We start from the raw sequence: 26,360 nt of genomic DNA, 5'->3' as shown, positions 1-26,360 counted from the left end.
CTCAGGAGCCTCTGCACTGCTGGGGTGGGGGGGAGGCGGCAAACACACTGGGGCCAACAGCCCACTCTTCTGGCTGGGATGGGCTTCATCAGGGTCAGGGGCCTGCAGGGGGAGAGCCTGGGGGGACTTGGGTGGGCGTGGCGGGAGTGGGGAGGACATCCTGAAGGAGGATGGGCGGCCCTGGGGATGCAGGGCAGATGTGACGGAGAGAAGAGGAAGGGGCTTGGCTGGAGGGGGGCCCTGGGGGACCCACGGTGGGGGGAGGCGTGGGGGTCCGAGGGGACAGGCTGGATGAGAGGCCCCGAGGGGCTGAACGGCCCTGGGAAAGGACGGGTTCTCTGTGACTGACTCACTGGTGTGGGGGAGCTTCCTTCTTTCCCCCGTTGCTCTGTCCTGATGAAATGTGCCAGCCATGAGTCAGCTTTGGGGACTCTCTCTCATCCCACAAATGTCCTCAAGGATGTCCTCGGCGCAGAGGTCCGCTTCTGTCCCCTCCGCCGCCCCACAGCCTGGGTGAAGTCTGTGTCTTGCTCCCTCTGCTCTGAGACTTGGGGAGGGAGACTAGCGACCTACGTGCCCTCTCCAGTCCCGCAGCCGGGCCGGGCTCTCCAAGACAGATACAATACAAGCCTCCGGAACCTTAGAATGTGGAGAGGCATTCCGGGGCCTGGAAGGGCCACGGAACCTGGTGGGCATCTCCTGGAGACGGGCGGACATCGGGTCTCAGCAACCATGCCCAGAGTCACGAAGGACACCGTGCACCCCTTGGGGGCAGAGGAGTCAAGCATGGCTCGGGCTGTGGTCCGCAGCATGGGGGGTTTTGGCCTGGGCTTGTCCCTGGCCACGGCCTACGGGCTCCTGCAGCTGCTGGTGGAAGGACACAGCCCCTGGGGCTGCCTGGTGGGCACCCTCACTCTGGCCGCCTTCCTTAGCCTGGGCATGGGGTTCTCACGCCAGGTCCGGGTCACTGTCTTCTTGTTGCTACCCCAGGCCTTCGCCAGTGAGCGCGGGGTACCGGGGGGAGGGGGCCCTAGGGCGGGGGCCGCTGGAGGGAAAGCTTCTGACAGCTTCTGCGAGAGGCTGTGTGCGAGGCCGGGGCCCTGCGCCCACGGAGCCGTCTCCCCCAGAGCAGGGCCGGACGCTGCTGCTGGTGGCGACCTTCGGGTTGGTGCTACAGGGACCCTGTGCCAACACCCTGCGCAACTTCACCCAGGCCAGCGAGGCCGTGGCCTGTGGGGCCGAGCTGGCCTTGAACCAGACCGCCGAGGTGCTGGAGCGGGCCAAGCAGCCCCTCGTCAGTAAGGCCCCGTGGCCCCCTGCTCGCGTGGTCTGCGGCCCTCCCGCTCCGTCCCTCTGCGGCCGGCGAGGGGCTCCCCCTCCAGGCGCCCGGCCAGACCCCCTCTCCCTGCTCACTGGTCTGCTCCGCTCCCCCGGCGCCTGGCTCCCACACCTCCCGGGGGCAGCCCCCTCTCCGCACCCCACCCCGCAGCAGTGGAGAACCAGCCCCCCAGTGCCCCTGCTCCTGCTTCTCAGGTGCCCTGAACAAGATTAAAGCCATTGCCCGGAAGGCCAAGGAGGTGGCCGACCGGGTCCGCAAGTTCTTTCGGTCCATCATGGATGGTGTGAAGCATGTCGGTCAGCACGTTCAGCATGGCTGGGGGTTTTTTTTGGGGGGGGGCTCAAAATTCACCCTGTCTCTTCACCTCTGCCCCTGTCCGGGACTGGGGCCCCTCCTGGGTGCTGACCAGGCCCCGCTGGATACAGCGCAACCAGGCCCCTGACCACAGGGCTCTCCTGCTCTGGGTGCTGCCCTGGGTTCCCCAAGTCCCTGAAAAGGTGCCGCAGGGCTGCAGGCCTGGGCACCAGCCCCACAGCTGTCCCCAGCCAGGGCCCTGCGGAACGTGTGGTACTGGATCCTGCACATCGGCGACGTGTGCAACGCGGAGCTGGGCAACCCTTACCTCAAGTGCACGCGGGTCTTCGAAGATGCCAAGGACAGCTGCATGCAGGTCATACCACAAGCCTACCACCTGTGCCACGTGCTCTTGCCCTTCAAGCTCGTGCTCTGCGGGCTGGCCAGTGGTGAGAGCCAGGGCTCGCCCGCAGGCCCGGGGGGCCAGCACGTGGGGGGTCCGTTCTCAGGGCTGGGCCCGCTATGGGGCCGGTGGGGGAGACAGAGGAGCCGGTGTGGGGGCTGGGGTAATGGGGGGAAGGTTTGGAGCCAGTGTGGAGGTCAGTGGGAAGAGCGAGAAGCCAGAGGACCCCGGAGGCAGGAGGGGCCATGTGTCTTCGCTTCTCCTGACGCTCGGTCTCTGGGTCCCAGTGGTCCAGGTGTTCTGCGTCATCCCCAAGTACATCCAAACCTTCTTGCGCAAGACCCTCAGCACCCGTGAGTGGCCCCCTCCCAGCCCTGCTGCCCGCAGCCTCCCCTCCTCCTGGCACGGCCTCACCAGGCCGGGAGTGCTCCCAGTCCTGAATGAGAATGCCGAAGCGAGACGACAGGCGCCCGGAAGGGACTCAGGAAAGCGAGGCCCAGCCACGAGGAGGTGCCTCAGCCAAAGCTGGGCTTTAGAGCAGGAGGGGGGAGAGGACCAGGGCCTCCTGTGCCCCCTCCGCCCCCCAGCCCCGGACAGGGCACTGAGGTGGGTGGTGATGGGGGCGGGGGGCTGTGGTGTCAGGCCTGCGGTGGTGACAGCATGGACCGCAGGGGCTTTGTCCCCTCCTCCTCGGGGGGGGTCCTAGCTGGTCTGTGAGCTGTGCCAGGCCCTCCCCCTCCTAACCCTCCTGGCTCCCGGCTCCCCTGCACCTGCTGGCCCCAGCTGTGAGGAACTTAATTAACCGGGTGCGCCGGGAGTTCGAGTTCAACGTGACAGCCACCCACCACTTCTCCGTGGACCTCAACGCCTCTCGGAGCCTGTCCCAGGTGGCCCTGGACCTCCACGAAGCGGTCAGCATGAAGCTGCACCGAGTCCGAGAGGTCCTGGCCCTGATGGGCTACACCACACCTTTGCTGCTCTCCGTCCTCTACCTCCAGTGAGGGGCTGGGGGCTCGGGCTGGGAGCTCGGGCTGGGGGCTCAGGCTGGGGGCTCGGGCTGGGGGCTCCGGGCTGGGGGCTCGGGCTGGGGGCTCGGGCTGGGGGCTCGGGCTGGGGGCTCCAGCTGGGGGCTCTGGCTGCAAGGTGGCAGCTCATCCCCATGGCCTCCTGGGAGGCTGGAGTTTGGGGGCAGGGGTGAGGGGTGGGGGCTGGGGAGTCAGTGTGGTCTGGGGTGCTGAGGGGCCTCCCATGTACCCCACCAGAGCTCTGTTCTACCGGTACTGTTACCTGAACTGGGTCAGTTTCGACAACGTGTACATCACCAGCCGATTCCTGCACATGGAGGCCGTCCGCTCTGAGGCGGGGCTGCCCACGGTGCTGCCACTGAGCGCCCACGAGGCCAGACAGTACATTCGGCCCGGTGAGGGCCCCGAGAACCGAGGACAGAGACGAGGGCCTCCCTCCCTCACAGCCCTGACCCTGGGGAGTCCTCGGTCCTAAAGGGGAACGGGGAGAGCCTCCCAGCACCCAGACACAGAGAGAAGGGAGCCCTGGACATCCGACTTAGGGAAGCATAGGTGTGGAGTGGACGGCAATCAAGAAAGTGGGGTTTTGGGGGTGAGGCCGGAAGTGTGAACGCGCTAGTATAGAGACGCAGTGTGGGGGGCAGGGGGGCAGGGATGCCGGGAGGGAGGGTTCCTCTAGCCTCGAAGCCCCTTCCCGCCCTTGACCAGAGGCCTTCACAGCTTCCACAGCAGACGGACAACAAGCTCTGGCTCGGAATGGGGGGCATCCCGCCGGGAGAGTGGGGTAGCATCCTCCTAACCACCCTCCCCCCAGGCTCCGTCTTCCTGTCCCGGTGGGAGCAGATCTTTTATACCCTGGCAATCTTCAGCCTTGCCCGGCAGCTCCTCCTTGTGCTGGTCCTCGTCTTCCTGGACTATGCTGTTTTCTGGGTGCTCGACCTGGCCCGGTACCAGCTGCAGGGGGACGTTGTGGCCCGCAGTGAGTGCCTGAACCTCCTGCAGCAGCCCCCTTGGCCGGCGTCCTCCCCATCCTCCCGGGTCGTGGGGGATCACCTGGAGGTCCCCAAGTCACTGTTACTCATCAGCCCCTGATTTTGCCCCTTCCAACGCTTTGCTCTGCGGGGGACCCCGTGTCCACGCCATGGCTGTAGCGTAGAGTAGTTACGGGATCTGGACTTGGACTGGCTCCACCCCAGCCACGCCCTCTGCGAGGTGGTAACTCCGGCCGTTCCAGAGCCCCCAGAGCTTCAGTCTCCTCAGCTGAGCTGGGATGCTGGCCGCAGCCCCCCCGGGTCGCTCTAAGGGGCACATGACACCACGTGTGGGAGTGCCCGGTCGGCCGTTGCCGGCATGCCGTAGACCACAGAATATAGTTAACCTCATCCTGGGCACCTGGGTGGCTCAGTTGGTTAAGCGACTGCCTTCGGCTCAGGTCATGATCCTGGAGTCCCGGTATCGAGTCCCGCATCGGGCTCCCTGCTCGGCGGGGGGTCTGCTTCTCCCTCTGACCCTCCCCCCCTCATGCTCTCTCTCTCTCTCTCATGCTCTCTCTCAAATAAATAAATAAAACCTTAAAAAAAAAAAGAATTGCAAAAAAATAATTAACCTCATCCTGTGTCCCAGAGGTCCAACAGAAAAAGTCAGAAATGCCCAACACGATCCATAAGGCAGTCAGTCCAGTGCCTGCTACACGCTGGACCCCGGACACATTAGCAAAGGCTTTTTTGAAAGCAAATGCTTCCGGGCAGTCGTGGAGGCAGGTGATGGACTCACGGACCACCCAGGCCGTCTCAGAGAGGGTCCTGGGGGCCAAGGGCTTGGTGAGGCCCTGGGGCATCAGAGGCCCCCGGGTGGAAGGACGGGCCACCTCTCCGTGCTGCCCCCGGCAGGGCCCCTCACAGACCGCCTTTGTGCCAGGCCCCGTGTTACTGTCCATAACCGTGGAGGGCGCTGGCTACACCGGGAAGATTTACCGGGACCTGGTGTCTGCGTTTGATGTCCTGCAGCAAAGCAACATCAGCATCTTGTCCCGGCGCTGCCTGCTGCACCCCTCGGAGCCCAGCACCACCGGTTACGTCGTCATCGGTACCGACCTCGCCCCTGAGGGCGGGCGGGGGGGGGGCTAGGCACCGGTCAGGGCGTGAGGGGAGCAGGCCGGCGCCTTGCGCCCCCAGAGCTCACTCACGGCACCTGCCGCGCCCCAGGCGTTATGCTCGGCCTCTGCTTCTTTGTTACGCTGTCCGGCAGCTACGTCAGTCGGCTGCGGAGGGTCATCTGTGCGTCCTACTACCCATCGCGGGAGCAGGTGAGCGTCCAGGCCAGGCGCTGAGCCGCCGCTGTCTGTCTTGGTTTGGGGGAGCTTAGAGTCCTCAACAGCCAGTCCTCCCTCCTCTGGCTGAACTACCCGGACTGCCGGTCTCTGGGCCCCAGATGGGGCTGGGGAATGGCGCCTCTTGGGGCAGGGTTTGCTGAGAGGGAGCTTGCCCCCAGAGTTTTGTTAAGAGCACGGGGGACGGAGCCCATGTTGGCACGTTGAGGTGTGAATGGAAACTCAGCAGCTGTGCTCATTCACGAATCATTTCCTGAGCATCTAGTGTAGGACCCCCGGACGCCAGGCTGAAGCAGATGGTCTGGGGCTCACGGCCTCAAGGCAGGCCAGACAGGCTTTTACCAGGATATTACAATTACGAAGTCTTTTTACAAAGGAATGAATAAAGTGCTATGAACACCTAGGGGAGAGAATAGGTCACCCCACCTAGGGGAACCCAGGGGCTTCCCAAAGGAAGGGGCATTTGAGCCAAGCCTGGAGGGATTCATAGGTGTGGACAGCAGGCAAAGGTAGGGAGTGGGGATGGTGGCAGAGGGCATTCCAGGTGGATGAGACGGGGTCAAGGGGATCCCAGCCCCGATCCCCCCCTCCACCAGGAGAGGATCACCTACCTCTACAACCTACTTCTGAGCCGCCGAACCAGTCTGCCGGCGACCGTGCACCGAGCAGCGAGGCGGCGGGCAGCTGACCAGGGTCGCACGAGTGTCCTTCAGCTGCTGGCCGGGCGGTGAGCCCACTGTCCTCCCTTAGAGAAGGGGGGCAAGCGGGCACAGAAAAAGAGCCGGGAGTCAGAATGGATCACTGTCCCTCCTAAGTGCCCAGAAGTTTGGCCGAAGAGGGTGCCCATTCCATGCGATCCACGGATGGAGAGGGAGGCTTGGGGAGAGAATTCCGGGCGGTGGGGAGTGGGGGGACAGGCGGGCAGGACACAGAGCTTGCTGCTACAGACAGAGGGCTGGAGGCCAGGCTGCAGGAGGGCCTGCCCCTGCTGGAGGCTGGTGTTGGGCGTGGGGTCCCCTGGCGGCTCAGCGTCTGGGGCCCCTCCCAGGTGCCCCTGTCTGGGCCCGGTGGTCAGCCACTTCCGGCAGCTCCAGGATCACTGTCTGGGCTGTGGGCGGCCCCACGACCAGGAGGACACGGAGGACTTTGTGTCCTGCAGTACCCCGGGCTGCCGAGGTGAGACCCTGGGGGTGGGCCTCTCCCTGCGGGGACTCCCCACGCTCGCGTGTGACGGTCGGCTGTGGTCCTTCCTCTGGGGGCTTCTGGAACTCGCCTTTTGGGCCCCTCCCTTCATTACTACGCATGTTCTCGTGCACAGAGAACCGTGGGGAGCTCTTCTTCCCCGTGTTCGCCTTAATTCTCCCGGTGGTCGCAACTGGTGGTCCGCGGCTTGCCCCTCCACGAGGACGGTCTCCCCAGGGCTGGTGGCGGGGGAGCTCGGTGGCTGGGTGGGCTAGCTCAACCGCCCCTCCTGCCCTCCTGGCGCTTTGCAGGCCTCTTCTGCTCCACCTGTTTCCGTCTCCTGGACAACACCTGCTCGGTGTGCGCGGCTCCCCTCTCCCAGCAGGGGGGCCTGGACCTGGAGCTGTGAGTCTGCAGTGAGGTGGGGTGGCCGTGGTCCGGGCGGGCCTGACAGGAGGCTCCCGCAGGGACTCCAGTGACGAGGAGGGCCCCCGGCTGTGGCTGGCGGCCGCTCGGCGGAAGGCCCCGGAGCAGGAGCGGTTACTGCGGCAGCAGCTGCAGGAGGCCCTGGGCAGGACCCTCCCTTCGGAGTCCAGCGCCGAGGCCAGGTGAGCGGAGAGCAGGACGTGGGCCCGGAGGCCCGAGCCTGTCTGTCACGTGTACCACGGGCCCCTGGGGTGCCGGGCCCTCTGCTAGAGCTGGGGGCAGGGGAAGGGCAGGGCGGGAGGGAGATTCGTCTAGCTCCTGTCCTGGAGGAGCCCACCAAGTGGGGGGTAATCGCAGCGCGCAGGGGTCCCCGTCCATGACAGCAGCAGGCCAGGGCAGGCAGTGCACAGACGACGGGTTTGGGACGGGGCTGAATTAATGAAGGCTTCAGGGACAGGTGAAAGAAGAGGTGGGTTCGGGGGCAACCTGGGTGTCCGTTGCGCTGAGGGGCAGAGGAGAGCATTCGGGGGGGGCGGGGCCGGGGGTGGTCTGGAGAATGGGAGCTGTTTGGGAGGCTGTGTGTGTCTGTCCGCTGAAGTCAAGCGCGCTGGGAGATGAGCTGGGAAGTCAAGGGGCGGGAGCTAGCTGAGTGCCCTACTGGCCGTCTGAAGATCCCTGGGAAATGGACACATTCTTAGGTGTCTTCTAAGACAGTGAGCTAGGAAGGAAGTGAGAAGTTGGTGTGGCCTCAGGACGGAGGTGCTGAGGATGGGGGGGGACCGGGTATGCTTGGGACTGCGGGGTGCTGGTGGAGAGGAAGAACAGGTTCTGGGGAAAGAGGAATGTCTCGGTTGGAGAGCTTTGGGGGATCTGTAGGGAAGCCAGCTGGAGATGCCCAGGGGCCAGTTACAAAAGGCCTGGGCTCTGGGCCTGTGGTGCCAGGGTTGAGTTATTACAGGCTGTAGGGGAGAGGGGGGTGACGACAGGGCAGGAGAGGTGAAGGGGAAGCAGCGCGACCCTGAGGGGCTCAGGCACAAACCAGCGAGGCTGGAGCAGGCGGGAGCCAAGCACTGTCATGCTGAGAGATGGCCGAGGAGGAGGGGGACAAGGCCTGGCCAGTGAGTGTGGCGGCGGCTGAGAGGTCACTGGAGTGGCTGTGGGAACATTTCTCGTGGTCCCAGGCAAGCCCAAACGAGACCAGACCATAATGGTTTGAAGGCTGATGGGTAGACAAGACTCAGAAAGAAAGAGTACCTGGCTCCGTATCACGGCCGTGGCCATGAGAAGCTTGATCATTCTCTTTGCAAATGTAACTGCTGGAATTAAAAAAGGAAGCTTGCCGGTGAAGAGGAGGGGGTTAGCACCACCCAGCAGAAGCAGAGCTTGCCGGGAGCCAGCGCGAAAGATGTAGGGTCACCCAAGGACAGGGAGAGCTGGGCCTGTGGTAGGTGAAAGAGGGGCACCCGAGGGATGGGGTCTGGGCCAGGTGGCCAGGCTGGCCTTGGGGAGAGCGGCGTTCCTCTGAGCAGAGTGAGCCCCTTCCAGTCTGGCACCAGGCTTTTCCCTGGGGGGTCAGAGGGAAGGGGGTCCTGCTGGGAGTGCGAAGAAGGGTTTGGGAGTGGAAGAAAGGTGTCTAGGAGTGGGTCTGGGGGGGCAAAACACCTGCCTTGGGAGGCTGGGAAGCAGCTAGCTGGGGAGTGAAGGGACTGGCCGGTGGTGTGAAAGGCTCAGATGACAGGTGAACCACGACCTGTCACGGCTGACTCCAGGAACGGTGCTGGTGCAGCTTTCTTCAGGAACAGTGGCACCATGAATGGGGCTCGAGGGTTGAAGTCTCCCTCTGGGTGGATTGAGGGAAGGACAAGATGGGGAGAGAACTGGGGTGTCATCCGTAAGAGTGTTTGATATGACTGGCCTTGGGGCAGAAAGAGGGCTGACACCCGGGGAAGTCCAGGGTCTCTGTCCCCTGAGGTGTTAGAGCAGGGTTAGTGGTCAGGAGGGACACAGAATGGGTCATGGTCATGGAAAATTCTGGGATAAATCCAGAGGGTGGCCAAGGTTGGGGCGGGGTGTCCCAGTAGGAGCAGAGGCAGAGGGCTTTATGGCCAGGGAGGTCAAGGATCGGATCACAAGGCCAGAGAGGTGAGGGGGTGTGGCAGGTATCTGGGGAGATAGCTGTGGCCCCGGGGGGTGGAGTGCAGCTGCCAGGGCCTTTACAATATGCCACGTACCAGTGGGTTTGAGAAAGACAAGCAGCATCCACTTGGAAGGCCTGCATACAAACTGCAGTGGGCACATGCTGGTGTGAATGGGGCAGTGGGGAGGGATGAGCAGAGGGCACATGCTGGTGTGAATGGGGCAGGGGGGAGGGATGAGCGGAGGGCACATGCTGGTGTGAATGGGGCAGTGGGGAGGGATGAGCGGAGCGCACATGCTGGTGTGAATGGGGCGGGGGGGAGGGATGAGCAGAGGGCACATGCTGGTGTGAATGGGGCAGTAGGGAGGGATGAGCGGAGCGCATATGCTGGTGTGAATGGGGCGGGGAGGAGCAATGAGCAGAGGGCACATGCTGGTGTGAATGGGGCAGTGGGGAGGGATGAGCAGAGGGCACATGCTGGTGTGAATGGGGTGGGGGGGAGGGATGAGGGCACATGCTGGTATGAATGGGGTGGGGGGGAGGGATGAGTGGAGGGCACATGCTGGTGTGAATGGGGCAGTGGGGAGAGATGAGCGGAGGGCACATGCTGGTGTGAATGGGGCAGTAGGGAGGGATGAGTGGAGGGCACATGCTGGTGTGAATGGGGCAGTGGGGAGGGATGAGCAGAGCGCACATGCTGGTGTGAATGGGGTGGGGGGGAGGGATGAGCGGAGGGCACATGCTGGTGTGAATGGGGCGGGGGGAGCGATGAGCTGAGGAGTCGGAGGGGAAGTGAAGCTTTATTTTCAGAGGTTCCTGAGGGCTCACTGAAATTAAAGCAGGGTCGTGGGGTTGGGGGAGGCTTGACCCCGAGCTGGTAGGTATACCATGGTACTGCCCTTACCAGCCATGTGACCTTGGGCAAGTGACCGCCCATTGGTCCCTCAGCATGAGCCTAAAACTGGGGGCTCTCCAGCCACTGAGCTGGCATGCCGTGGGCCGTGGGAGCAGAGGAGGTTGGTAAATCTGGACAGGGCAGGAATGCAGCTGTGCAAACAGCCCCGCGGACCGTGCCACTCCCTTGCTCTCCTCACTAGTGACCTGGATGAGGAGAAGGGGCCTCGGCAGAGGACACACAGGTAGCAGCCCCTACCTGAGGCCCAGTCTTTGATCCCCACCACACCTTGGCCTCAAGAATCCTCTGCCCCCAAAGCAGTCCCCTTTCAGCTTCAGAAACTCAGCCTCTGTCTCTTCTCTCCCTCTCCTGATCCCTCCCACCTACCCCCCAAATAAAGGAACCAAAGGCAGACACAAGTGTGAATCTTAAATTATTATTTCTTCCTGTCGCTTACACCCAAGGTGGGGGCAGGGGAAGAGGAGGGGAAGAGGAGAGGGGGGCATTGCCTCCCCCCCTAAGGCACTGAGTGGAGAAGCCGCAAGGGGGGAGGGGGGAGGTCACATTGTCCTCACTCTGGGGCTAGGCCCCAGGTCTCCCCAGCCCTGAGCTCCCCCATCACCTGAAATGCTAAGATGAGGCCCAGGGCAACCCGACCTCCCCCAACCCCAATATATTACATCATTACTTTTTAAATAGATACAGGGACTGGTCCCGCTACCCCCTCCCTGTGACACCCCCCTCACTATTGGGGGTACCTGGGCAGCTGTGCAAATGGGCATGAGGGCGCACGGGGGGGGGGGGGGGAAGGGAGAGCACCGGGCCCCTTAACCTGCCCCTTTTAAGGAGGGGGAGGGGCCGCCAGGCCAGGGAGGGGAAATAGTGCAAGGCAGAGCCCAGGCCGCAACGGGGGGGCCAGCACCCAGCGAGGGAGGGGGGCAGATACCCCCACCCCCAGCAGAATTGGGTAGTTAAAAATCTGAAACTAGATTTCAACAAGACCAACAGAAGAGGCTATGTACAGAACCGGGGTGGACTCAATCCTAAAGGAAGAGCGAGGGGATTACTCTCCGCGACCCAACGGACGGCCCGGCCGGCAAGGGACCCCCCCCCCATCTCCCCGCCCCTTCCGCGCTTTCCCGCTGGAGCGCTCGCTGCCCCGGCGCCCGCGGCTCGCTGGAGCGGCCGCCAGGGGGCGCCCGCCCGCGCGCTCCGCGGGCCCGCAGCCCCTCACCTCGTCCCCCAGCCCGCGCCGCGCCAGCCCGGGGGCGGCGTGAGTCAGGGGCGGCCCGAGTCAGGGGCGGCCCGGCGGCGGCTCCGGCTCGCACCTGGGCGGGAGGAGGAGAGGAGGGTAGGAGCCACCCGGCCCGCCCTGCCCTCTGGCCCCGGGGAGGGAGCGGCGGGAACAAGACATTCCCTGCCCGGGGACGCGGGAGGGGAGGGCAGGGCCGGGGCGGAGAGCCGAGCGGAGCGGGCCCCTCCCGCTGCCCCCAGGGGCGGGCGAGCCACTCCGGCCACCCCGCCCCCTTCTCCTCCAGGACCCCGTGACTCAGCGCTCGGAGCCTGGCGGGGGGTGGGTGGGGTGGGGTGGGGTGGGGTGGGGTGGGGGTGGGGGGGCGCGAGGATGGCTCCTTCCAGCAGGCCCAGTCCCCCAGGCTTTCCAGCTTCTACCTCGCTCTCCCCCACCTACCCTTCCTTTGCCGCCCCCCTTTGCATAATTCACTGCCAGGAAAAGGGAACAGAAAGCAGGAAGGAGGGGTCTCAGAAGGGAAGGGAGGGGCTGTCCTTCACCCCCGGGCACAGCCAAACCCCTGGGGGCATGGGGGCGGGGCGAGGCTTTGGTCCCAAGCCCCTCACCCCCTAGAAACCCGCATAGCCGAAGAGGGACCCCACAAATCAGAAATACATTATTGCTTCTACTCCCCAGGAGCAGCCGGGGACAGGGACCCCACCTTTACAACAAACAGAGCTGTAAATAGAGACATACTATCATGTATCACTCCTTGGGAGATCACCCCAATCTGGGGAGCCTCGAACCCCAAACCTTCTCAGCTTGGAACTGGAATGAGGGCTCTGGGGGGAGGGGGCGGACTGCTGAAGCCAGGGAGGCCCAGCGCCCTGACCCCAGCTCTGCCTGTCCCGCGGACTCCCACCGCTTGGCGTGGGCGCCCGGCCTCGCGCCGCTCCAGCCCGGCCCCTTGGCCTCTTTAAGAGGACTCCATGGCACCCTCAGCCTGAGGCGTCCTGGGCGCTCCCTCCTCCTCGTCGTCATCAGGGGGCCCCAGGGTGGACACCGGGGGCCCAGTAGGGGCTGACTGCTCCCAGAATCGAGCCAGAGACAGGCGGAAGGTGTCCAAGTGGCCGTTGGAGAGGTCGAGGCCAGCAGGGGACGGGGTGGCGGCAGAGGGCGGCGGGTAGTGGGGTGGTGCATCGTCCTTGCGGCGCCGCCGGGTGCGCACCTCCAGGCAGTTCTGGCCCTTGAGGTGGCGCTGCAGGTGGTCCTCCTTGGCGAAAGCCTTGTGGCACAGGTGGCACTCGTAGGGCCGGTCGCCCGTGTGCAGGTGCATGTGGTTCTTGAGGTCATAGCTGTGCAGGAAGCGGGCTGGGCAGTGCGGGCACGAGTAGGGTCGCTCTCCTGTGTGCTTCCGCATGTGGATCTTCAGCTTGTCGTTCCTGGCCGCGCAGGGGGTGGGGCACAGGAGCCCGTCAGGCCCGGGACCGCCCCACTCCCACTGGGACCACCACCCCACCCCCCGCCCCCGCCAGGCTCCCGGCCCTCGTGGACTTCCCCCGCTTAGGTGGGCCCAGCCTCCAACCCCAAAGCTTTCCTGCGCCAAACCCACCTCCCTCGCCTTTCTTTCTCCCGGGCCTCCCAATTTTGGTGTCTCTGGGAACCTCCACACCCTCAGTTCTTCCAGGACCACCTGCCTCCCTCCCCACCGACCTGGCCCCTACTGGGTCCCTTCCCCCCCCTTCCCCCCCCTGCCCACCCCCACTCACCGGGTGAAGCGGACTCCGCAGACTTCACAGGCGAAGGGCTTCTCACCCGTGTGGGTCCTCATGTGGCGTGGCAGTTTGCCTGCCCCGTGGATGATCTTGTGGCAGACAGGGCACTCCTGGGGCATCTGGGAGCGGCGCTTGCGCACCAGCTTGTCCTGGCCGTCCAGGCCTGGTGCCAGAGCATCCTGGTGCAGCGAACTCAGGTAGGCCATCAGGTCGGGATCAATGGCGTCCTCGTCTGAGCCCAGCTCCTCTGGGGATAGTGGGGGCCCACCTCCCTGCGCCATCCCGTAGGCAGAAGGGTACACCAGCTCCTCTTCTTCTTCCTCACCCTCGTAGGGCTCGTAAGTCAGGGGCCCCTCGGGGGGTGAAGCAGTCCCCGCTGGAGGGCTGTAGCTGTCCCCCAGCCCGCTGCCCGCTCCGCTGCCCACTCTGGCCGCCACGTCCTCCTCCTCGTAGGTCAAGGGATGGGCAGGCACCGTGGGCGCCTCGGGCACTAAGTGGTTCGCCCGGGCCCCCTTGGTCTGCAGGAAAGCTTTTCGGGGCTTGCGGCTGCGGCGGGCGACCGGCCGAGGGGGCGGCGGGGGCGGGGGCGGGAGGGGCCCCTGGGGCGGGCTGTCTTCTCCGTTGGGAACTCCGGAGGCCGAGGCCGTGGCCGTGGCGAAGGCCTCCAGGTACTGGCGGGCTCGCTCACAGTCGTCCTCGTCGGGGCTGGGAGCCTCCAGGCCGCTGCCCTGCAGGATCTCCACGCAGGCGGCGATGACGCACGGGATCTCCAGCAGCCGCGCGGCCTGCAGCACGGCGGGCATGTTGGCGCTGCTGGTGGTCAGCGTGGCCGTGTAGGCGAACTCCAGCAGGGCGCCCAGCGCCTCGGGCCCCACGAAGTCCAGCTCGCACACGCCGGCGCCCCCCGCGGCCGCCGCGCCGCCCCCCGCCCCCACCACCGCCCCGCCGCCGCCCTCGGTGAAGAGCTTCTTGAAGTAGTGGCTGCAGGCGGCCAGCACCGCCCGATGGGTGCGGTATTCGAGGCCCTGCGTCCGGATGGTGAGGTCGCAGAGGTGGCCCAGCTGCCGCTGCTCATTGAGGCAGCTCAGGAGCTCACTGCTGTGGTCTGGGAATGGGATCCCGATGAGGTCGTCCTCAGGGCTCCCCATCTTCTCCTGCAGGGTGGAGAAGAGGGACAGGTGAAGGGCGCTCAGCTCTGTGCGGGGCGCCGGCATCGGCCCACACTTCCTGACCCAGGAGACTCTCCTAAGTGCTTTACACCCAGGTGATCTTCCAGAACCTTCTGAAGGACTGATTAGCAGCCGTCTCACAGACAGGGAAGCCAGGGCGCAGACAGGGGCAGCGACTTTGCAAGTGAGGTGCAGAAAGGCGTTCAAACCCAGGCCGTGGGCCCACGGTCACGTTCCCACCTGCTCTGCACAGTCCCGCCTGCCTCTGGAGCACCGACTTGCTGAGCCTTTGCTGGAGGCCTGCCCGCTTCGCCCGCCCCACTCCCCATGCCTTGGGAGGGATACTGGGGTCCTGGCCCAGGCTTCACGAAGGACTCAGGGCTCAATCATCTGAGAACTGGGGTGACAGCCTCTGACGGAGCCTCCCCACAGCTAGAGAGGCCAAGGACAGGGTTGGGATTACACTGGACCAAGGCATGCTCTGGGCCTGGCCAGGTACTTTAACCCAAGTTACCCCCACAAAGGGCTTGGTGCTCTGTAAAAGGCTATGCAAACTCACCAGGCAGCTTCGCAGCACCTTCACCTTCACCCTCCTGCTCCTCCCCTCCCCCACCTACTAAAAGTTCATCTCCCCTTTTAGATTCCACCCCCCCCAGGGCAAAAGGGAAACACAGCTCCCAGCATCCCTCCCCCCACATCCTCCCCTCCCCCAGGGGGCCAAGGAGCAGCCACCCTTTGCTGGGGTGTCGTGGGCTGGCTCGGGTGCTTCCTGCCCCACACAGATAAGCATCGTCCCGTCCCCGCCCCCTCCCCCCACTGCCAATAGAGGCCAAGTTGCAATCCCACCCCTCCCCACTGCAGCTACCACCAGCACCTCTCCCTCCCTATTCGTGGCCAGTTGGGAGAGGGCCCCTCTCCAGCAGGTTGTCTTGTACCCGCTGTGCTCTCCCCTCCAAGGCAGAAGCTGCAGCCCCCCCAAGGCTGGTGGAGGGGCAGGAGGGCGGTAGGTGGGCCTGGCCTGGAAGTGGGGAGGGCTGCTTGAGTCCCGGGTCGGCTGCTGGATGACCTTGGGCCAGTCCCTTCTGTCTGTGCATCCTTTTCCTCAGCTGTACAAGGAGTGGGTGGGAGTAGAGGTCCCAAGAGCTCAGCCCTCCGGCCCTGACATTGGGTGTGGGTCTGAAGCAAGTGGAGACAGAGTTGGGGCCTGGAAAGAGCAGGGCTCTGGAGTCAGCCGGGCTTGAGTCTGAACCCTCCCTCTGTGGCTGACTAGCTCGGTGACTGGAAACACATGAGCTGGTCTCTGAGCCTCCTTCCTAGTCTATGGTACGGGATCATTCCACTGGACCTGCAGGCTTGTAGGCTGACAGTGGGGGTACATGAGACCACGTGTGGGGGCCCAATAAACATTCTGGCCTTGGGAGGGAGAAACAAGGCCTCGCCCAGGGGCAGATTCCACTACACAAATGGCCTCTGCTGGGAAACTGCTTGGGTCTCCCTCCCTCAAATCACCCCAAAGAGTCAGGTTACTACTAGCTACATGACCTTGGATCAGTCACTTCCTTTCCCCAGGAGGCTGGTTTCCTCCTCTGTAATATTAAAGGCTGACCTACATGGTTCTTAGGGCGGGTCCCGCTGACCCTGGTCAGGGTCTTCTTCACTACTCCCAACAGCCGCTCAGTCCGCAGACGTTGAGGGAAAAGGTTTTTTCAGGGAGCTGGGGGAGTCAAGGGCCACAGATTTCCCCTTTAGAGCACAAGAACCGCATTGTCTCTGCCTGCCTCCCAGCCTGTCACCTTCACCGTGTCGCCGGGACTCCTGCAACGGGCGCCCTCCGGAAGCAGCACCCACGTGTCTCCCCTTTCCTGGACAGACACCCAGATGCCCTCAGCAGGCCCCCTGCTCCCACCTGGAGTCCCCATATCGCTTCCCCGCCTGGGAGCAATCCCAGTTCCCTTTGGTTCTCCGGCCTGCACTTGACAAACAGAGCAAGTGGCAAATGGCCCCAGGACTTAGGAACAAACAAAAAGCGGGTGGGCGGCAGCAGCGGTGGGCACCCTCCTGGGCCCAGGCAGATCCCGTCCCTCCTGAGGGGGATGGGTGGGGCCGTCCTCGCCGTCCATTGGCCTGGAGCTGGGCACCCGCAGGCACGTGGCTTGCCCCATCCCTCTCCCTCCTTCCCTCCCCACCCCACCCATTCCTGCTGCTAAGCCCGCCTTCTTTCTCCCACCCCAGGGCCGGTCTCCGCGGCAACTTGGCGTGGCAGGGTGCTGATTGGCTGACCCTGCTGTCAGGTCACAGGCTCAGGCTGGTTCACCACGCAACTCACACAGGGCGCTTGGGCAAGGGTGGGTGTTTAACCCCTTAGGCCCAACTCCAATGCCCATGGCCACGAGGTAGCAACGAAGGAGGGGAGAGGCAGAGGGCACACGTAGGAAGGGGAGGTGTTCTTAAGGTTCTCTAGCTTCTGGAAAACTCCCCCAGCCCTTACCCAGGGCTCTGGCGCCCATGCCAACTTAGGTGCCACATGGAACGATGCTGGTGCCAACCAGGCTAAGGGGGCACTCCTAGCCCCATCATCCAGGGGGGTGGGGCGCCAGTGCCAGGGTGCGCACCCCACCTCGGGCACCCTTCCCACATCTGCATCCCAAAGAGCCCAGCCCCCGACGCCCCATGAGGGCGGCCCATCCGCACCCAGCCTGGCATGCCCCCTCTTGCTAAGGCCTCGTGGGCATGGGTGTGTGTGGTGGTGGGGGGGCAGCTGTGCCAGGGAACCAGGCAAGGTCTGTTTGGTCTGTTTGCCTGGTAGGGGGAAGAACTGGGGGCCCCGCCCCGTCGCTCCCCCTTTCCCGCCACCCCCCCAGGCTCCCCTCACTGTCAGGCCTGCTAGACCGGCCAAGCAGGTGGGCAGCTCTCTTGAAACTGGGCCCTGAGTCAAGCCTGCCCCATCTCTGGTGGGGGGAAGACTCTGGGGCGAGAAAGGTAGGAGGGGGGCAAAGGTAGGAGCCGCTATCCCCTAACCCCTCAGTGCCCTAGGGCACCTGCCGGGGTGTGTCCACCACCAAGAACCAAAAGGTGGAGAACACTGGCCCTGACTTGGAAGGGAAAAGGAGCCTGCAGTCTTTCCAGGTGCTGACCGCAGGCAGTGTCCAGAGCAGGGCTGGGGGTGCCAGGGCCATGACACAGGGATACAGCAGGGATATGGGCCCCCAAGGGGCAGATGAGTGAAGCTGGCCCCCCTTCCCCACACCCTGGGGATTAGGGGAGTGAGGCTTAGTGTGGGGGGCAGCGGGCGGAACCAGGATTAGCGGCCGAGAAAATAGATATGGGGCTGACACAGTCACAGAGACACCCCCCCACACACACCAAAGGCTTCTCCAGGTGCAGCCGCTCGGATGTCCCTATGACATCCTCCTCCATGGCGATGGAGGCCTGGGGCACTTCCCAGTGCCCACCCCCCACTTTGGCTGGCCACCCTCCCTTACTTCTTTCTCCTTTCTGTCCCCCACCCCCACCCCAACTCCAGCCTCAGGTTCTCTTCCTGTTTTTTTGGAACTAAGTTTGCACGCAGCCAGGGCTTTGGCCTGTGGCTGGACCAGGGGGGTGGGGAAGTCGGACAGTGGGTCCAAAGTCCTCAGGGACCCAGGAATCTTAGCTCCCCAATTTCTCCTACCCTTCCCAGGGCCTCTGGAGCCCAGGCACTGGAGTCAGCTGGACTGCCCAGTTGGGAAGGCAGGATGCGGGGCTGAGGAAGTCCCCTGGAGGATGGTATCAGCTTAGAAGGCTAGGCCCCCAGCCAAGGGATGCCCTGGCATGTTCTGGGCCCCTGGGTCCGCACCCCAGCCCCTCCGAGCGAGTGCGTGCCCTGCCCATCCCCCACATGCCGCTTCCCCCCCTCCTAACCTCACCACCCCCAGCACTCACACTTCCTGGGGGCCAGGCGGGGAAGGGAGACCGCAAGCCACGAAGGGGGAAGGAGGCCAGGGGAGTTGGCTGCTTCCCGGTGCTGAGGGGGTTAAGCCTCTCCTCCCTCAAAATCCCCAATTCCTGGTGCTCCCCGAAATGAGGGAGATCTTAGTGGCGCTCCACATTCTCTGTCCCTGACACCCGCCCTAGCCCCGGCACTCTCCCCTCCACCGCAGGCTGCACTGGGGGGTGTGAGGGAAGATGGCAGAGGAGGTAAGGGGGGCAACTCCCTTCCCCAGCCTTCCTCCTTCACCTTTGGGGACCCCTGCCCGGCAGCCACTCTCCATTCCTGGCCCCCATCCTTGGTCTCCTCTTCCCGTCCCCTTGCTTGGCCCACCCTGTGCCCTCTCCACAAAAAAGCATCTTTTGCTTTTCTTCCTTCAGCCTTGGCCAGCCTCCTGCCTCGTCCGCCCTAGGCATCCGTGGCCCTTGTCCCCCAGGTGCCGCCTCGCCCTCTCCTTTCTTTTCCCTCAGGTCTCCACTCCAGGCTCTCCCGCTTCCTCCATTCCACCCTGCTCCCAGCATCCATTCTCTTCTCCCCTGGCTGGCGGGTAGAGAGAGGGGCCTGAGGAATCAAATCGAGGTGCCAGGCCTGCCTTCCAAGGCCTGGTCTTGCCATGGGATGGCCACATTCAGGGCACCCATGCCACCCTTCTGGAAGAAGCACAGGATCGAAATCTGGGGGCCAGTTGGGGAGGATGGGTGGTGGTGGGGCGGGGGCTGGTGCGGAGACAGCGGATGTGGGGTGGGGAGGGGAGGACAACCTAGGCCTCTCTGCCCGTCAGAATTTCCAGCCCTGGAGCTGCTGGGCTTTCCCCAGAGGGTACCCACCCTGGGCCAGGCAACTGTGCACCTGGACAGACCCCGGCCATCAGGGTTCCCAGCGGGATCTGCCTGGGCAATGCCAGCTCCCCTTAGGGCCTGAGGAGACGGCACAAGGTGCCAGGGTCTGCCCTGTGCCCACCCCCTCCCCCCAGCCTAGCGTCTCGGGCTGGGTAACCGAGCCGGCTGGTAACCCCACACCCGCCAAGCCGCGGGCAGAAACCTGAGCCCCCCAGCCCCAGAGGACACCCCAGCCCGATCCCCGGAGCCCGGCTCCCTGCCAGCCTGTCTAACCTCCTGTCCTGGCCCAGCAATCCTTCGGCTCCCATAGGCCCCTTCTGCGCCCCTGTCCTCCTGGGGCCCCTGAGTGCTGAAGCTTCCCGGCACTCCAGCTCCTCGGACCCTCAGCTCCCTCAACCTTCCCGGGGAAGTTTGGACACCCTCTTCCTAGCCTGTTTTTCAGTCCCTCTCTGACCCTTGGCCAATTCTAGGCCTCCAAGCCTCCCCTGGGGCCTAATCTCCCAAGTCAGAGCAGAGCCTACTCACCTGAACGCTGAGGGGCCTTGCCGGCAACTCCTCTTGGCCCCTGGGGGGAGCAGGTTGGAAGGGGTGGGGGAGGGCTGGGCTGGGGGGGGGGGAGGTGGGGTGGCTGTTCCCCGCTCCAGCTCCCTCCTTCAAAGGGGCCGCCCACGACCTGGCCCAGCCCCTCCCCCCTGCAGCCTTAACCCTCTGGGTGCTGTCCCCCCTCCCCCCAGCTTGGAGGGAGGGGTTACCAGAGGGCTGGCAGCGTGGGAGAGGGCCTAAAGTCTCTGCCTGTGGTGCCCGAAGCCCCAGCTGTACCCACCCCCGCTCGTCCTTACTCAGTCCTGAAAGGGGAAAAAGGTGAGTGTAGGCAAGGTAGGAGCTGGGACAGTCCAGGAGGACAGAGGTGAGGAGGAGCCTCGGGAGAGGCTGCTGGAGGTGGGACCAGGAGAAGGAAGAAGGGAGGGGAGGGGACAGGAGGCGGCAGTGGCCAGAAGAGGGAGGAGGGGAAACCCTGGACAGACAGTGCCCAGGGCTGACAGGTGCCCAGGTCCCAGCCCCTCAGGGCATGTGGCACCATAGGGGGCCACAGGGAGGCCCTCCAGACCCCAGTGGGCCCCTCGCACCCCTGGGAGCTGACCGAATTCTCCCCACCCTGTACTGGGCTGGGGCCCTCAGGGGCTGGGCAAGGCAGCACCCCGCCCTCCCCATGCCTCACCCCAAACCCACTCACATACCACAGTTCCTTGCCCAGGCGCCAGCCCCTGCCAACCAGGCCAGGGGGCAGCCCTTGTGCCAGCCCCCAATGGCCAGGGGGATCAGGGGGACGGAGCTGGCCTGAGGGGGGTGGACAGATGGGGGGAGCTGTGGGCACCGAAAGAGGAAGGAGCCAGGAGGGGGCATCTGCTGGGAAGCGCCTAGCCCCACCCCTTGCGCAAGCCACCACCACCCTGGCCGGTTGGGTGGGACCCGCCTGGGCCTGAGGGGCAACTCAGGAGGGCTCTGAGCCCAGAGATGGGTGGGCCACACAATTGCACTTAAACAACTCCGAGGGTCCCTTATTCCTGGAACAAGGGGTGCCCTAATGCTCCCTAGACACTCGGCCAATCCAAGTCCTCCTGGGTTGGGGAGGACCACTGAAATGCCCCCTAAAACATCCCCTCCCCTTTCCCCCCAACAGCTGCTGGCTCCACGCCGCTGGCCTGCTGCCCCTCACCAGCTCCCGGCCCGGTTGGCACCTACCCACCAGGATGCTGGCAGTCCTGCCCTCCTCTCCCTCCTACCCCCCTGCTCCCAGCGCCCCATGCCAGCTGTGGGCCCGGGGTGGGGGAGGGTCACCCCCGTGCCTTTTGGTGCCAGTCAGGCGGGTTCACTCCCCTCGGTCCTACAGACAAGGCCCAAGATCCCGTTCTCGAGCCGTCTCCTCAAGAGGCAGCGCACAAGTCAGGGCCTACCCGGACAGCCCAGTGAGCACTTACTGAAAGCTCCGTTCCCCAAGGTGGGTGCCAACCTCCCAGCATTCCCTCTGCCTAAGCATTTGCTTGGGCACCAAAGTCCCCGCAATTCCTGAGAGTCCTGGTGCCCACAGCCTGCAAGGGAGTGGGGTGGGGCTGCTCTCTGCCCTTTGATCCCCATAAAGGGAACCAACCTGGAGGGCAGGGGGCAGGGAAGGGGTTCATGGGGCCCCTCCATTTTATCCCTGCCAGGGGCAGCAGGGCAGGGTGGGGGCATCTCTTGGGTGGGGCTCTAAGGTAAGCATGGTAGCATGTCCCAGCAGAGGAGAGGGAGGTTAATCATGGGTACATGGTATCACGTGGGCACAGGGTGGTGAGAACACGGCGAGGGTGGTGGGGGGGATGCAGAGGGTACCCACGTTCCAATTCATCCCAATCCTGGCTTTTACTCCCATCTAGCAACGCTTCCAGACTTCACCAAATTGAGAGCACAAGGACTACAACTCCCAGTATGCACCACAACTGCTCTGCATGTACCTTGGGAGTTGTAGTTCTCAAGAGAAGTCCTGTGTTCTCTTCCCCAGAGCCTTGCTGATGGGGTGGGGAGGGCAGAGCAGAAGGTTTGGTCCCAAGTCTCCTTTCTAGAAGAGGTAAAAAGCTAGGAGGTCCATGGTGGAGGGGAAGAGGACCCCTTCTCCCAGGCAAAGGGGAGGAAAGGAGGAAGGAAGGAGGAGAGGATGTCTGTTGAAAGGGGCATATGGGTGGGGAGGAGTTGGGGGGGGGGTGGAAACAGGAAGGAAACTGAAGCCAGAGACATGAGGTCGAAAGCAAAGGCCTGGTGGAGCCTCACACCGAAGCCTGGCAGGGACTGGGAAGGCATAAGAGGAATTAGGGATGCCAACTGGTAGCAAATTGGTGTGTTGTTGGGGCCACTGGCTCCATTTGCCCGCCACAAGCCTCTTTTGCCTGGGGCACCCTCCAGTCCTGGATCCAGCACAGGTATCTGCTGGCTGGAGAACTCTGAAGGCTGACTTGGTTCTGGGATGCTAGCGGGCAGAGGAAGAGGCCGGGGGAGGTCAGGGCCAGGCCTGATGGGGAGTGTGGTGGAGGGAGGTATGCATGGGGTTAGGCCCAGGTGTGAGTTCAAGGAATTGTGCTGGCAAATGAGGATGCTACCTTCCATGGCAGCGGGGGGGGGGGGGGGGCTCAGTGAAGAGAGGGCTATGTTGCCATGGCTGCCTCAACTAAAGGGTGCAGTGAAGAGGGTAGCCCTCTTTGGTCTCCCTGTGGAATTTGCTAAAGGTTGCTTTCCCTCTGGGCCAAGCAGCCTGTGAACATTAGAGGTGGCAACTCAGGGGGCCAGATGGCAGCTGGGTGCTTTTCCTTAGTGGGGGTGGAGGTCAGAAGTGGGCAGAGGCTCTGTTTCGAGGCCACTCTCCCTGGGCTCCCCAAGGCTCTGAGACAGATTTTTACAGGCCCCAGCTAAGACTCTTGCCAAGACCGGAGTGTTGCTGGGGCGGGGGGGGGGGGGCTTCCTTGCCCCTCCAAAGCCCTTGAAAGTGGACAACAGTAGCTCTAACCCCTTCCCCCCAGTCCCCCAGGCCCGCCTTGGCGTTTGGCCGCTTGTGTGTTGGCAGGACTGGGGGTGGGGGGGCAGCAAGGCAACTTCAAACTGTCCGGGCAAAACGTCAAGTTTACTCACGAGTTTACTCAGCAGAAGGAGGGGGGAACAGGCTAGAGCGGGCACACCCCATGCCAGGGTCCTATCCGTCTCCTGTCCCCACCTTCCTATCCCCACTCTCCTCTTCAGCCCTAGGCCAAAACAGCCATAGGCCCCAAGGCCTGGTGGTAGGGCAGTCTTAACTCTCAGAAGGTCATGGAACCAAGCAGGCCGGGGGCAGGAAGCCCCGAAGCAGGTCCAGAGGCTCCTATCAGAGGGCAGTGCCCTGCCTGGAGCCCATTTACTACCCATCTTAGGGCCTTGGCCTTGGACCAGAACTGGGTCTCTCAGCCACCAAGAAGGGGGCAGTACCAGGCCAGGCTTCCTCCATGTGAGCAGTCCCCTGGGCAGTGACTTCTGACCCCAAATGACCGGTCCTAGGCAGTGCCTCAGGCAGCGTGGTGCCATCTGGGAGGCCAGAGGATCAGGGGCTGGTTCTCTCAGCCTTGGCTTGGAATGGGGGGCCAGCACCCTATCTGACCTACTTCCCTTTCCTCCCCACCTGCTTTCATTCTCTGCTTCTCTCCCCCAGCCTTCACTGTCCCCACCCCAGAGGCGCTCCGCCCCCCATGCCCGCTGGGCCCCCTCCCCCACCCTTCCCCAGGGTGCCAAGTGCAAGCACACAAAGGGCCCGATGGTGCATTGTTAGCCCAGCCCCCGCTGCCCGCCGCGCCCTCCCGGGGCGGGCACTAGGCCAAGGAGGAGCTGGGGGCCCTGGGTGCCAGGGGGCACCACGGGGAAGGGGGAAGCTTCACCTGTCTCCCAGACACTGGGGTCCATATCAGCCAGAGCTGCGTAGTGATGAGAGTGCCCTAGTAGAGCAGGCCTCTGTCCCTGACACCTGAACCCGGTGGGCACTGCCTTCTTCCTTCCCCAGAGCCCCTTTTGGGTGACAGTGACCCCTATCTGACCCCTGTGCTAAGGCTGGGGGGTGTGGTACCCAAGGGAGGGGACAGTGTCTGGGGGTTCCAGCAGGCTGCATCGTGCCTGCAGCAAGCATGTAACGGAGGCTCGCTGGGGAGCTGGGGGAGCGGGGGGAGCGGGGGAGCTGGGGGCCCGGGGGCCACAGACCGGAGGCACTGACAGAGATTTCTCCTTGTTTCATCAGCTGCTCCAGGGGGAGCCCCCTGTCCTTCTCCCCAGTCACCACTGCTGAGGAGCAGTAACTCTGTCACAAATATGCCCCTCTCCAGCCCTGCACAACACCCCTTGTGCCCACTCTCCCCTCCCAACCTGATGCCCACTCCCTGCCAGCTCGGCCAGCAGTGCCAGGCAGGTACAGGGGTGACCAAACCAGTTGGTGTGCGTGGTGGGGGGCAGAAGGCAACCCCATAATCCTCCAGGCCTCACCCCCCCCACACATATACCCTGGGGAACAGACAGTCCCCATCCTGGCTTAACCCCTCCCCTCTCAGTCTGGCTCCCCCAGCCCCCGATGAACTGCCTCCCTCCTCCAGGACTAAGCTGGGGGAAGGGGGAATCGCTGCGCTGACTCACTCCCACTCTCAGCTGCAGCTAGGGGTCTGCAAGGCGTTCAGGCGGGGGTCACTTCAAGAACGCCCTCCACCTGGCCCGGAAGCCAGGACAGCCTGCTGGTCTCCCCCTCTCCTCAGCACCCACTTCCGGTGTCCCAAACTAGGTCAGCAGCGCTCGTTTCCTGTGGGTCAGCTAGCACCCGCGCCTCTGCCCCTCCCCTGCTCCGGACCCAGGCTCCCCGCCCCCCCCCAGGGCGCCCCGAGGTCTCACCACGTCTCAGCCGCCCTTTGATACGTGGGGGTTGTGCGGGGCGGGGGGCAGGGGACCCGCCCTCTCTCCAAACACCAGCAGGGCCGGGGCGCCTGGGCAGGCACGTGTCCGGGCACAACCCGCTGCCCACGCCGCCCCCCCCACTCCCGTCCCCCCCCCCCGCTCTGGCCGGGACACGTCGCTCTCTTACTTGGGGTGGGGTGGGAGGAGAGAGCGAAAGCTGGGCATGGAGAGCAGCGCCCCCCACCCTTTTGAATGGCAGCCCTCTGCCAGCGGCGCTCCCAGTAGCTTCCACGACTACACAGTGGCGACCCCCACTCTGTGGAGGGGCAGGTGCGCGGGCGCCGGCGGGGGGACGGGTGGGGGTAGAACTCCTCCTGGTCACCCGCCCTCGCTCTCGGGTTCTGGGGGCACGAGCCGGCCTGGGAAGGGTGGCGGCGGGACGGGCGCCTGAAGGAAGGGACTGGGGCTGAGGGGTCGATCTGCGTCGCTCGGGGGTTGTCGCCGAGCCCCACTACTGGAGAGGGAGCGCGGCTCCGGAGGCGCAGGAAACCGAATAGTCCAGCCGGTAACTTTCCCCCCAGCCGCGGCTCCTCCTGCGCACCGCCCCCGCCCCCAGTGCCACTGGCCCGGGTCCAGCCCACCGCGCTAGGGGGCGCGGGGGGGGAGCCGCCTTGTCCTAGTTAGAGTCCGTCAGCGTTTCCATTCCCTCAGCTCGGGCGGGTCGGGGGTCTCCCCGCAAGTCACGGAGGAGACTGGGGGAGCGCTCGGCGCCGCCTCACCCTCTCTCCATCCCGGAGCCGCCGGTCTGTCTGATCCCAGAAGTGCAGAGAAAGTTTCTGGGGACCCTCCGCCCACCTTTCCTCGCAGTTAAAATCAATTCCAAAGAGCCGGGGTGCCGGGAAGGCACAGGGAAGGGGAGTGGTGGGAGTCTGGTCTGCATGCGTGTGTGTGTGCGTGGGGGGGTCCCACTTACAGGACAGACGAAGGACACTGCAGTAGTCTCGCGTCTGGGGGACCCCGAGCCGGAGACAAAAGTAGGGTACACTCACCTCTCCGCCTTTGGGTCCGCTGGCCGGAACTGCTGAAGCACAGGGTGTGCAGAGAAGCGCGTCCCCCGCCGGGCCCGGGGGCTTGGGGCCCTGCTCCGGTCCTGGTCAGAAGGCCGCGGTCAGTCGCTCGCCGCTCTCTGCTGGGGGGCTCCTCCTCCGCAGCCCTCGGCCTCCTCCTGCCGCCCGCCCCCCCCTCGGCCGCCGAGAACCGTACATTCACCTGGCTCCCACCCGCCCCCCCCTCAGGGCCCGCCTCACCTGTCCTGCTGTCTCACCTGTCCTCCCGCTGGCTTTCCCCCCATCCCTCCCCTCCCTCCCCCCGCCCCCTGCCACCCCCCAAACTCCCCCCCCAACCCTTAGCAACACCCTCTGTCACTTCCTGGTTTTTCACCCGCCCCCCCAGGTCCCCCTCCCTCCGCCCAATAAGGATATAAACTTCAACCCCTCGGTCCAGCCAGTCCCTGCAGGGCGCAGATGAGTCCCTCCCTCCCTTTTCACTCCCTTCCTCCAAGCTTTTACTTTGCTCTCTCCGAGCCTTTCCCACCCTCCTCTTTTTCCCTCCTTCTTTCCTTCGGTCTCCTTCTCCCTCCACCTGCCGCGGTCCCTCTCCCCCTCCCTCTCCCTCTTTCTCCTCTAGCCCCTATCTCTCCCAGTCCACCTTAACTCGAGCTCCGCCCCCGACCCCATCCAGCCCTTCGCTGCGGCTCCGCCCCGCCCCCTGCACTCCACCGCCCTGCCCGCCCATTGGCCTGCGCACCCGCCCATCTCAAGTGGGTCCTGCCCCGCGTTCCGCCAGGGAGGGGGCGGAGCCGAGGGGCTGGCCTGAAACCTGGAGGAGGGAAAGGGGGAGGGGGCAGTGTCCGCAGTGGCCCGGGA

General features: G+C 64.5%; 2 protein-coding genes across 6 annotated transcripts; one reads left to right on the top strand and one right to left on the bottom strand.

Moving 5' to 3' along the window:
• The first annotated feature begins 25 nt into the window (after nt 1–25).
• DCST2 (DC-STAMP domain containing 2) lies at nt 26–11,145 on the top strand. Its single transcript, XM_035009721.1, is given in 15 exon segments — nt 26–1,000; nt 1,128–1,298; nt 1,534–1,635; nt 1,885–2,082; nt 2,324–2,389; nt 2,820–3,033; nt 3,299–3,456; nt 3,876–4,040; nt 4,979–5,146; nt 5,266–5,366; nt 5,987–6,117; nt 6,439–6,566; nt 6,884–6,977; nt 7,040–7,180; nt 10,233–11,145. Coding segments are annotated over 15 exon segments (2,637 nt in total). The 5' UTR covers nt 26–396; the 3' UTR covers nt 10,429–11,145.
• Nucleotides 11,146–11,915: 770 nt separating this feature from the next.
• Nucleotides 11,916–25,809, bottom strand: ZBTB7B (zinc finger and BTB domain containing 7B). Of its 5 annotated transcripts, none has more exons than XM_035009716.1 (4): nt 25,743–25,809; nt 25,485–25,585; nt 13,031–14,190; nt 11,916–12,703 (listed from the first exon to the last, which is right to left on the bottom strand). In XM_035009716.1, the coding sequence occupies exons 3-4, from the start codon at nt 14,182–14,184 to the stop codon at nt 12,238–12,240; spliced, it is 1,620 nt and encodes a 539-aa protein (XP_034865607.1). In that variant the 5' UTR covers nt 14,185–14,190; nt 25,485–25,585; nt 25,743–25,809; the 3' UTR covers nt 11,916–12,237. The 5 variants fall into 5 exon arrangements, with proteins under 5 accessions (XP_034865607.1, XP_034865608.1, XP_034865609.1 ...); XM_035009717.1 differs by having other exon boundaries at nt 25,760–25,786; XM_035009718.1 differs by lacking the exons at nt 25,485–25,585; nt 25,743–25,809 and adding an exon at nt 19,537–19,613.
• Between the last annotated feature and the right edge of the window lie 551 nt (nt 25,810–26,360).

Source organism: Mirounga leonina, unplaced genomic scaffold, assembly GCF_011800145.1.
Source record: "Mirounga leonina isolate KUSES-001 unplaced genomic scaffold, KU_Mleo_1.0 Mir_154, whole genome shotgun sequence".
Lineage (NCBI taxonomy): Eukaryota > Metazoa > Chordata > Mammalia > Carnivora > Phocidae > Mirounga > Mirounga leonina.
The sequence above is the reverse complement of the archived record's forward strand: the minus strand, read 5'-3'. Positions and strand labels throughout refer to the sequence as shown.

Bases quoted from the DNA above. Each gene is read 5' to 3' on its own strand.
- ZBTB7B (XM_035009716.1), bottom strand. From the start codon at position 14,184: ATGGGGAGCCCTGAGGACGACCTCATCGGGATCCCATTCCCAGACCAC. The intron at 12,704-13,030 runs GTGAGTGGGGGT...CTGCGCGGCCAG, and splicing joins TGCGGAGTCCGCTTCACCCG to GAACGACAAGCTGAAGATCC.